This window comes from Sparus aurata, chromosome 21 (assembly GCF_900880675.1).
Source record: "Sparus aurata chromosome 21, fSpaAur1.1, whole genome shotgun sequence".
Lineage (NCBI taxonomy): Eukaryota > Metazoa > Chordata > Actinopteri > Spariformes > Sparidae > Sparus > Sparus aurata.
In genome coordinates this window covers 20,533,356-20,545,360 of record NC_044207.1, presented here as the reverse complement: position 1 = coordinate 20,545,360, position 12,005 = coordinate 20,533,356, and the positions used below count along the sequence as shown (strand labels likewise).

The 12,005-nt window shown below is 37.2% G+C and overlaps 1 protein-coding gene across 1 annotated transcript; it reads right to left on the bottom strand.

The window, feature by feature from the left end:
• Positions 1–5,020: 5,020 nt before the first annotated feature.
• h2bk1 (H2B.K variant histone 1) lies at positions 5,021–5,694 on the bottom strand. The gene is made up of 2 exons (XM_030401963.1): positions 5,480–5,694; positions 5,021–5,373 (listed from the first exon to the last, which is right to left on the bottom strand). The coding sequence occupies exons 1-2, from the start codon at positions 5,591–5,593 to the stop codon at positions 5,137–5,139; spliced, it is 351 nt and encodes a 116-aa protein (XP_030257823.1). The 5' UTR covers positions 5,594–5,694; the 3' UTR covers positions 5,021–5,136.
• Positions 5,695–12,005: the final 6,311 nt, after the last annotated feature.

Here is a 12,005-nt window from a genome sequence, read left to right as displayed (position 1 = left end):
AGCAGGAAATTTCACTGATCCCATCTTCTAACTTAGACACTAAGAAATAGGCTCTCATGGTGAGTAAAGGATGGCTCAGAATTACCTTTGAGTCTTTTGAGACTGATTGACTTAAGCTCTGAAATCACCATCACATGCCAAAAATTTGCTGTGTTATACATATTTCAATGTGTGTTTACCCACGTCTGTGTCGGAGTCTATCAAGATGTACGTAAGCTCTGTGGAAAACATGGCGTGCACCACAGGTGAAGAAATACATGATATATGCGGGGAGGTCTTACCTTCTTTTCCCATTTGAAAACAGAAGCATCGCTGCATCTCATCTATACCTTAACGACTGTTCTGGTAGGGAAATCAAGGTCATTTATTTTATGTTACAGTTTGGTAATAGATGCCACATTAAACTGAAGGCGAGTAAGAGTTTCAACTTTGAAAACACACATTACCAGAGAGAGACTAGGAATATTGTTTTTGCGGCTGGAGTACATCCTTTTAAATGATATACATAATGAGTTTATAATATGCATCTGGGCTACCTCCTCTCTACTTTGATGTCTTCCAAATGGCCCGGGTGTCATCAGCAAAACATGTAGGCACTTTCCCGCCTCATTGACTCCCAAATGTATTTTAAATATCATTCCTGGTAACGCAATTATTTAAAACGCTGAACTAAACACTTACTAATGGGGAAAAAGACAGCGACTTCGATAAATTCATTTCTCAAATGGTGGGCATTCATGTTTCTTTTTTTTTTCTTTTCTTTTTTTCTCTGTGAAGCGAAGGCAACTCTGATGGCAACAAAAAAACATCAGCAGTAGTAACACCCCCTGCCCTCACAGCCCCCCGCGGACATATTAAATCTTTGGTTTCCTCACATTACCCACCAGTAGCTGTTTCTCTGAGGTTTTTTTGCATTGTGGTCAGCCGCCTTCCTCTCCCAAGGTGGTGAGAGGCTGGACATCAGCAACAGCCCTGATGAGAGTGAGGCACTTCATTTATGCAATCATAGGCAATTAGTTCCCTCTGATTATGTGCCTCTTAATGCTGTTTTGAGTACTGTGGCACACAGTAATACAGAAAGAGATTAAACTATAGCCCTCCCTCCACACTGAGCAGTCATTTAATATACTGAGAACATAATGAAATGTACACAGTAATTACAGTAATATTAAATGCTAATGGCTTTGCAATTGGATCTGTTGTGAGTTTAAGACAGAGTCAGTACACCCAAAAAAAGTCTAAGTTTAGAGAGCGCCCTACCACGACATCGGAGCACTCGATTATCCATCAGGTGTTTCTTATTTTAAGGATTTATGTCATACTTATTGTTATTCCTATCAGAGGAAGTCAGATCCTGTCTGGCATATTATGTAGAGCAATTAATATGCAATTTACATATTTCAGTTCACATGTCGGGGAGTTAAAGAGAAACTGGGTCTGAAGTTTGGCAGAATTGCTGTGAGGTCACCATGGAAACATGATAATGAGTTTGCCTAATTGGCTTGCTACACTATCTAAAGGGAAGCTAGTCACTGCTTTTATGGATTCGTCTCATTTGGATTAACATCTTTGGGTTATTGTAATTCTCTAAATATCATATTGACTCTGACGCTCCATATGTACACATTAGGGCAGACACGAACAGTCTGTTCTTAGTCTTTGAAGCCATTAAAAGGCCTTTGATAGCCAATCAACACTGGTTTACGTCCAAATATATGGCTCATCAGAGGCAACAATAGGGCTAAAAAGGTGCCCTGTTTGCAAATCTCCCCCAGGTCTCATCATGATGCTCGAGATGTTGGTGGAGAACCTAAATGAATTTATAGAGCCTTGTATTGAACAGTAGCTCCAAACTATTCCTTGGAAGCATGATTACTTTTTCTGTACTCTTTCGGCTCTGAGCCCACTACCTATAATGTATTGTATGGGTCTTTGCAGATTCCAATTGTCTCTCAATGCACTGATCACCACGCAAATAGCCCTCTGTTTCATCATGACAATTGAGAGGTTCATATTTCAACCTAATAGTCCTGTATAACTTTAACCATCTATCACAACCTCATTTCATTGCGGTTGCAGTTAATACGCGCTTCCCTGCCAAGTGGAACATTTTCTAATGATGCACTCTCACACGAAAACAAGGCAAGCCAAGCCCGTGCTCTGCATCACTCACTAATGCACCCATCCATAATGTGTTCATAGCAGTCTGCCTAAAGGAGGCAGCGATGACTACCGCTTGGCATGGGCATGAGAGGGGATATGGGAAAGGGTGCAAGATACAAAACCTAAATGGCTATGATAATCATGAACAAAGTCACTGCCATCAGAGACTGTATCACCCTCATAATAACATCTGTAGATTTCATATCATTACCAAGAATACTGGGAAACATCTAAAATTGATATCTCAACAATAACAGTCAGCGGTGGGAGTCACATCCGAGTGCATTATTAAAGTGAGCCCGGCTTAGTAGGATGTTGACAAGGGTCGCCTAATAGGTGTATGTAAAGCCTGATGTAAACACCATTCTAATTAGAGAGACCTTTATCAGTTCCTCCATTTTATGCAGATTGGACTGGTGCAAACGCTAGTGTGATTATCCTGTAATCAAGTACTATTCAGTTGACAGTGTCTTTTAAGGACCTGATTAGAATACATAACAAGCGTACAATGTTGCATTATCTCCTCTGTCAGTTTATAAATATGTCAATTTTTAAAGCTAACTGAATAATGGATCTTGTCGGGGTTTGGATGAATGCATCAGAGTTGATAAAGATCACTTTTAAAAAAGAACAATTCTGTTCAGTGTATTTTAAATTAAAAACAGTTTGGGGGACACAAGGGCTGAGATAATCTCACTGACAACTGACAGTAGGAACAGAGAACACGTCATAAGTAATGTTATAATATAAGCAGGGTTGGAACATTTTTAAAATTATACAGTTCAAGGATTTTTCAGTAGCAAATTATTTCAAAATTAAGGGACAATAATTCATATTCACATATATTCACATATACCAGCCTCGAGGGCATTACTGCATTACTTCAAAAGTTGTAAAAACACAAGGCCTCAGATAAACAAATAAATAAAATAAGTGGTCTACATGTGATTTTAGGCAATGTAATGAGGGGATGGTATGAAGTCAGAGTAGATAATTACGGTGGGATAAAAAAGTAGCTTAAAGGCACATCAAAATTTATGTAAGCTCATTTGTTAGTGAGCATCTCTTTGTGTGAGCACATTTTTAACTAATTATGCTTTGTCCCCAACTTCCCCGGTGTAAACCACATCTATGAATATGTGATTTTTTTTGTCAAATTTCTGATGGTTGTTTAAGCTGTTTTGTTTAACAAAGCAAAGATAGATAATCTTATTTTATCATGTTGTAAAACACGATAATTGACCAATAATTTATCTTAAATAATATTGATAATTGAAGTATAGTTATCTATGTTCATATTTTTAATTTATTTAAAAAATTTAAAGAAATCTTACTTCCGGTCGCCATCTTTGTTTTAACGGTTGAAACGTCAATATCAACTTTTTGAAGTGTTTTTTTTAAATGTGAAGTTATGGCAGGAAACTATGAAGAATTTAGATATGTCTCCAAAAACATCGGTAAGTGTACTCAAACTAAGTTTTTTGTTGTTTTTTATGTTTCAAAAATTTGCTAGCCTTAGCCTTAACTTACCTGTTATCATCATTGAAGTGGTGCCACGATGTCCGCTAGCTAGAAAGCTAGCTGTTAGCATGCTAGCTGTAGCCACTGATTTGCCATGATACAAGAGGCTTGTATGAGTACTGGTCGTATTAGTGGACTCTCAGAGCTTCCTCATCAAGTTTAAGAAGTCTCTGATTCATTGCGAAGGGGGGAATATTAAAATCAGGCGAGAAAATGCTAAAACAAAGTAGAGAATATGTGATTTGCTGTTAGCTATAGCTTTGTTAGTTTCTATGTTAGCTTATGATTGTTATCAGTCTTTCACGCTGTCTATTTCTGTCTATTTCTGTTTATTCAGGAGAATAAACAGAAATGATATAGGAGGGTAGAATGATGTGCAGATGTGGGATGTGTGTGATTAAAACGTGTGTGATCAATGTGTTTCCAGTTGTCAGAAAATAACATGTAACATTTTAATATCTGGTTTATTGTGATCAGTATCCATTAAGCGAAAAAATATGTAGGCCACTGACTAAAGAGTCACATTGTTATCTGCGTCACAATGTCTTCTGTTATGCTGACAGTGTGGGCCTAGCTGTTGACTTAAAATAATTACCATGATAGGGAAGTAACTGACATGCCTGATTAGAGACACAATTTAATTTCCTTTTATGTGTCTTTCAAAAAATCCTGTACAAGTGTTGAGACTGTCAAGCATAATCTGAGAACTAATTATTGTCTAATAATAGTGCTGTGGAAATAAATAAGAAGGGGCAGCACAAAACCAAAACATGGCGAATATCCAGCTCACAAGAAGCAGCAAAAAAAAAAAAAAAACAGGATTGTCTTGCTGCAGAGATCCATTGGCCTGCAGATCTTGCTCTCCAGATGTGGGAAAACATTATGTCTGTTTGGTACTGGCCCCAACAAATGTCACATCATGATTGCATTTTCGCCCCGAGTGAAAATGAAGATTATGATTCCCTCTATTCATGAAATCATAGCGCAGTTTCTGTCAAGATGATCACAATCTGATTTTTAATATCTTGCAGCCACAAGAAGTGGTAAAGATAAATGCAACATGATACTGATCTCGTGCCTGTGCGTTATGACATTGTGCAGTTGGTTTGATCGAATTTCGCGCTGTAATGCACAAAACATCCTTGCATAAACTATAGCCGATAGAGATCCCCCTGTATGCAAGTCATACTCTCGATTTTTACGTCTGTTTATCACAGAGACAACAGTCAATGTGGCTACATTGCAGTTGTACAATAACGCCATCTAGTGGTTAATATGACATGTTACAGCCCCCCCCCCCCCCCCCGATTAAATGGGGGAAAAAAGAGAATCAAACCATGGAACCAAAAAAAAAATCTCTTTATGTACTTAATGAAATCAAGAAATCCACCAGATTACAGAAAGCCACTCATGCGCATATTTGTCATAACAGTTCGGAGTGCGTTGAAGTCTTCATTTGGAGCTGGTGTACTTTGTGACCGCCTTGGTGCCCTCGGACACGGCGTGTTTGGCGAGCTCCCCGGGCAGCAGCAGCCTCACCGCGGTCTGCACCTCTCTGCTGGTGATGGTGGAGCGCTTGTTGTACTGAGCCAGCCGGGACGCTTCTGTGGCGATCCTCTCGAACAGGTCGTTCACGAAGGAGTTCATGATGCTCATGGCTCTGCTTGAAATCCCCGTGTCCGGATGGACCTTTTTTTGTGGAGGAAGAGGAGGAGGTAAATGGCTGGTGGTTAATTTTAAAGATAGGAAAACTCGAGGTAGTTCAAGCTTCCTCTTCTCCTTTTTTGTCACCCACCTGTTTCAGAACTTTATAGATGTACATCGCGTAAGTCTCTCTCCTTTTAGCCTTTCTTTTCGCCTTTTTCTCACTCGAACTCTTTCCTTTCTTTTTAGATATGTCGTTAGTCATTTTTTTTTTTTTTGCAACTGTGTTAAATGTGTGAACTTTGACAAAGTTGTAGTGGTTTAGTTTAGGAATAACTATCCCACTTTTCTGAATCACCTGCAGCTGTTTATGTAGGCTGCGGTCATTAGTGACTGATTAAGATCACCTGACCACCTACCTGCTCTGCATGGTAAAAAAAAAAAAAGCTCAATATGGGACTGGATAATGAGCCACCCAGGCTGGTAATTGGTTGACCCATACAATACAGTATGACCATACATGTAAGTATGATGTACTTTTACTGGTACTTTTGAAAATTAAGTATCCTTGATGTCAGAAAATAACATTATTTTTTGTGGCTTTCCTACCTTAATACCAGATGCTTTATAAGAGTTTGCCTCAAGTACTATTCATATTAAGGCCACAGAAGTAATTGAAATGTTATTGAAATCACAATATGGCTAAGTGTAAAATCCAAATTGCGGAAGATGCAATTTTTTGATAAAGGTTAAATGTGTGTGCATTACAATAAAGTACTGTGGTGCTACAGGGATACCTCTGCCATAACATAACAATGATTAATCAAGAGCATAAAAATGATTTTAGTGGTTATTTCTTTCATTGAAAATGGACATTTCGATGCAAAAATGATCATTCCCACTAACTATTAATCATATCACAATTGCAATATATTAATTATTATTATTATAAGAATTATTTTGGGTACTTTTTACAACTCTGTGAAAGGCACTAATGTGATAAACAGTAAGAGTTACAGTAAGCGTCCACACCTTTGCATTTAATGATTGTGTCCACTTGGTGGCACACTTGCACCAGTTATTAGGCTGCATGAAATCCTATTATGGGAGATGTATACCTGTTGTAGATCCCACTGTAATCCTTTGTAATCTACCATGTAGCTTGAAGTTTATAAACTATTTTAAACCTAGAGGTGTTTTTAGATACCATAACATTCAGTGAAAAATACTTTTCGAGCAGTCATATTCCGTGTATATGTGAGCCCACTCTCGATCCACCTGAAAGCCTGCGTTGCTTTCAGATAGATTAACACACGCAGAGTCTGTGCTTATTAAAAAATAAATGGCATTATGAGCAAGGCTGGATTAAAGGCTGAACCTCCAGCCTCAAAAGCCCAGGGTAATTTTTGTTGAAATTAGTGTGTGGGCATTTACATTTAGTCCAAACAAACTTCGGCACAAATTTCCCAGGAGTTTTTCAGCTCTCTGTGAATGATTGTTTCTTTTGTTTTCGTTGGTAGATTATAGTTTATGCACATTCTCAATTTATCCTCTCATCACATTCAGATATCAGAACGTTGCCAATAACTTTGCATCAGTAAATGCAAAGTGGTGCAGCTTAAAGGCCCCCTAGTGGGTTTGTCTGCCCTCTTGATGTTGTACACATAATGTGCAGTATTTCAATTTTAGTTGATGTTGTTATGATTTCTTATTTTAGTATCTGGGCTTATTTGTTTAGTAATTGTGTGTTTACCTCAATAAATCTGATTCTGGACACTTTTATGTATAGAACATCTTGATAAGTGTTATATTTTAATGCTGATATTTGGGATAAAAGTGGTCCTGCTCCAGGCCTGCATCTTCTTTACTAGATATTCTTTTATTATGAGGAATGCAGAGCTGGACATTTAAATTGTCCCTCAGTGTGCCATTTGAGTCATTCAGTATAAGAGCATATCCAAACACCTAATTCATCTAATTTCATTTTAAAAACATGTTGGAATCTACTGACTTTGACCACATGACCATTTTTCATATTTCAGTTTAACATTATCTCCTGGGTATTGGGGCTACAACTAATGATTATTTTCATTGTTGATTATTCTGTCGAGTATTTTCTTGGTGAAAAATGTTTATCAGGTTTCCCCAAAGATGATTTCCTTAAATATTTACTTTCATAAAGGAGTAAAGAAACCATAAAATCTTTACATTTAAGATGCTGGAATCAGAGAATTTTTACCGTTTTTTTCTTTTTTTTTTCTTGAAAAATGTGTAGGGATGCACGATGTATAGATACGAGACACACATGGCATCACTGGAGTGGGCTTTGTTTTTCCAAGTTCAGAAGAAGGAAACACAATTGAAACTTGCAATACGTGTTCTGAGTCTGAGTTTAACACAATAAATATCACTAGAGCTATATCTTAGCCTTTTTACCCTCAGGGGTGCATAAACTACAGGTTACGAATTCATTTTTGAAATACAAAGATGTGAAATTTGTATGGGTATCGGCCATGAGAAGCAGGTAATTATTGGTTATCAGTTAAGAAAGTCCATATGGTGCATCACTGATATGTTCCCTCACACTGACAAACCGGTTAAAAGTATAAGCCAGTAACACAATTCAAAGATGAATGCATATTATGTGATAATGCGTCTGTGTGTGTGTGCTGTATGTGCCTCTATATCGGTGACATTTTATTTATTTGATTGATGAGATTTAAGGCACTTGAAGGAGTTGCACACAAATGATACCTTTCATCATACAAACACATCTCTCACTGGTAAAGGACTTTATGAGGCTCATTTATTATATCATAACAATGCTTTCTCCAGTTATATTGGCTTTAAAAATGCTATTGGGGCTCCACTAAATTTTCAGATGCTTCCATATCACAAATAATGCTACAACCTCAGTTCCAAAAAAATTGCAGCACATTTTACCCTTCTCACTTTGCTCGAGTGAGTCATCAAATTCATAATGAGTGTACAAAAGACAATAATGACTATTGTCTTGTCTTTGTACTATGTTCAATTGAATATAGGTCTAAAAGGATTTGCAAATTATTGCATTCTGTTTTATTCACATTGTGCAGCATCCCAACTTTTTTGGAGTCGGGTTGTATAGCAGGTAAGCAAGAGATGTGATAAAGTTACTGCAACATCACTCTATCACGTGGACTATTGGGTTGTAGAGTGAAAGTAAAAGGAAACTGACAGTAGTGTGACAGCAAAACATCGCACTCTAATAAGCAGTGGAGCTGTAGCCATAACGGCTTCATCATGCTGGGCTAATTATTTAAATCCTTTAGCAAGTTGCAGTTATTTATTCAAATATTCCATAACAAAACATAAAAGAAAACATTTCTATCTGTTATGTATATACTTATGTTCACAAAAATACAAACATCTGGTCAGCTTATGTTTTATTTATATACTGTAAAGCTGCACAATTAATTGAAAAACAATCAAAATCGCAATATGGTTAATAGTGCAATATACAGATGGCAAGATTATGCAATGTTTTGATAAAGGCAAAATCTTATTCATTATGATGTTAATTTTTGCATCAAAGTTCTAATTTTCACTGAAAAAACAAACAAAATTCCCACTCATTGTCAATCATATCACAATTGCAAATAATTAAATAATCGCAAAATGACTTTTTTGACCATATCATGGTGCCCTAATATAGTGTATATTGGGCAGGACATATTTAAGTGAGTAGCAGAGTAGAAGCTCATCGATGTTATTTATCTTCAGGTTTTATATGAAAAGCATTTGCTGTAAAAACCTGACCTGACCCTCTGATACTGAATAGATACTGAAATAACTATTTTTCTAGAAGAAATGGTTGCATTTGTTTTGATGAATGATACATTAGTGTTACAGTTTCAATATGTAATTACTGCTAAATAATCTTCATAGCACATTCCCATTTCTGTGTCCAAGGTCTTGGATGCTTTCAGATTTGTTCTCCATGAGTGCACAGCAGATATAGAACAGTAGATTACATATGAATAGGTCCTTATCTCTGACAGCATTTATGCAAGGTCATTCACAGCAACTGCCACACACGTTGTATAGCAGCTATTGGTTGACTGTATTGTGAAGGCCATCTTTTTCTCTGTTGTCTGGCAGATTTCTGCTGTTTGCTTTTTTCGTCTGTGAAGAAAAGAAAAGTGAGTGTGTGCATGTCTGCTACACTGCTATGTCTGTCTGACAGTCACAAAGAAAAATGTTGCCTGCTCTGTTTATCGCCTTTCATATCAACATATTGCTAAAGGTGACATGCAGTGGTTGTTTTATTTTTTTTCTGCAGGGTTTGGAGGTTAATAGAACAAAGCTCAGTTTGATACCTGCACTGATCACTTACTGTAGTTGCAGAATGCACAAGTTGTCTCACAGTTTGGTGTACAAATATTGAACAGTTTGTGTTTCTTTGAATATATTCACACTGAAGGAAATATTGAACTTTAAAATGTTACCACCAATTGAACAAACAGTTCAAATCCTTAACTTAGGGTTGGGCAACTTATAAATATCTAATCTTAATATCATGATATGAGACAATATATCATCATAGATTTTGTATCAATTTATCCTGATACGACATGAGTGTTCAGTTTCCTGGTTTTAAAGGCTGCATAATATGCCTTTACCCACTTAGTCACAATATCCACATTACAGAGTTTGTTTTTGTTTTTTTTAAATCTCATTGTGTCGATATTTTGTAAAAGTGCCAGTCGTCATTTCTACAATATTGTCAGAAAAATGATATCAAGGTGTTAAAAGATATCATGATATTGGATTTGTCGCCCAGCCCGTTTGTGAAATGCATTTTAGGTGAATCAGAATATTTGGTCATCCCATTTTTGCCTTTTTTCGACCCGAAAGACTGACACCATCCGCTATTAATTAAACTAGGTGACAGTCTGCACTCACTCTAACCCTGCACTCACAGGAGGCTACATCCATCCTGTAAATGCACTGATTGTGATGCAACCTCCTCTATTTGATGTAGTCCTGCGATGCCGCTGGATATCTTATTGGTTTCAATAGGCTACATAATTAACGACAAGCTTCCCTCATACACGGCTCTCTTGTAGTTGTGTAAACGGAATTACGGATGAAAAAGTCCCAAGGGCGTATTAGTTGGGTGACTTTATAAAACATATTGTTGATGAAGAAAGTCAACAGAACAGCAGTACATAATGTGAGAGAGAAACAAAAAGTCAAGGCATCTCCAGCCATATGTGCATGGCCATTCTGTTGGAAACACTGATAAGATGTGTACCCTGATGTAGGGCTAAAAATATGCCTGTAACACACATCTTAGCTACTCAAAAAGTTCAAATCATTGACTTTATATGAGTTGCAATGTACTTGTGTAAGCTGCAGAACATTGTATATAGTAAAACAAAGTTATTAGAGGCTGGGATAGCTATAAAGGATCACTCTTTCAGTCTAATCAGTAGTTCAGGCTGTGTTCTGCTCCCTCCTGCTGGTGCTGTTCTGTTCAGTGCAGTGTTGCATCTCTGCTGCTCCGTCTTTAACTTCATGATGTATGTGCTCTTAAATGTCGACTGCTTTAGTGCAGGGTTCAGTTCCTCACAGGGCAATCCGTCCTGTGAGGTGCTTGCCAAATCTGCATAACTTACTTGGGCATCACAAAAAATGACTTACCGTAATTGCTCCTTTTAGCTCTACATCATATCAGGGCGGTTTGCTTGTCATAGGAATTTTCGCTGAACTGTTGTAATTATAGCACATTAATATCCAACATAATTTTCGTATAACTGCATAGTGAGAGCGGCAATAGTTGCTGCTGCGTTTTTTCTCTGTACTCATTAAATTAAGATGCTTACTTGTCAGATCAGGTTAACTTTTGTTTGGAGGATTCTGTCAAAGCTTTTGCAACACATCTTTGGTGACAGAAGAAATACAGCGCAGCACACCCGCAGTATGAATCACATTGTTTGTGAGTGCATTGTGAACCAAGCTAAACCATGGCAAGCTTGTTATGAAACAATTCAGATTAAAACTGATAAGAAGAACAAACAAAAAAACATTTCTCTGTGTTTCAGCCATCAAAAATCCTGGTATCAGTGTGCATTCCGTACTGTCGAACTCGATCACATTGATGATTTATCCCTTAACATTTAACTGCGCATTATCCCAGACAAAGCATTTGTGGATTTATAGACATATAACACATTTCTTGGATGTGCAAAAGAGCAATCTGACCTTTGCTCAACATTACTTCTACCTAAAAGCATTTGCACAAAGTATGATCAAATAAAGAGGGCCAAGGAAGAGCATAGATTATGATTGAGAGCTGAATTATATCTAGTGCTGTATAAGGTAGACACATATATCAAACATTGCTGTGAATTGTGATTTTAAAAAGTAAAAGCTCTTCACTATTGTTTCAATTGCATTAGGGTTTACTAGCCTTTATATGATGTTGCATCTCTACAGTGTTAAGTTCCTTTTACAAACAGATTTGGACCAGTTGTATATGCAGTTATGACACTGTGTCAGTTATATGGAAAGAGTCTAGCCACTAATCTATATGCCAGGAATTTTTCAGAACATCAATTGATGAGTCAAATTCAAAGGCCCCCCAAAAAGAGAGAGCATTGCATAGCAGTGCCTCAAATATTACTCCTCCTCAT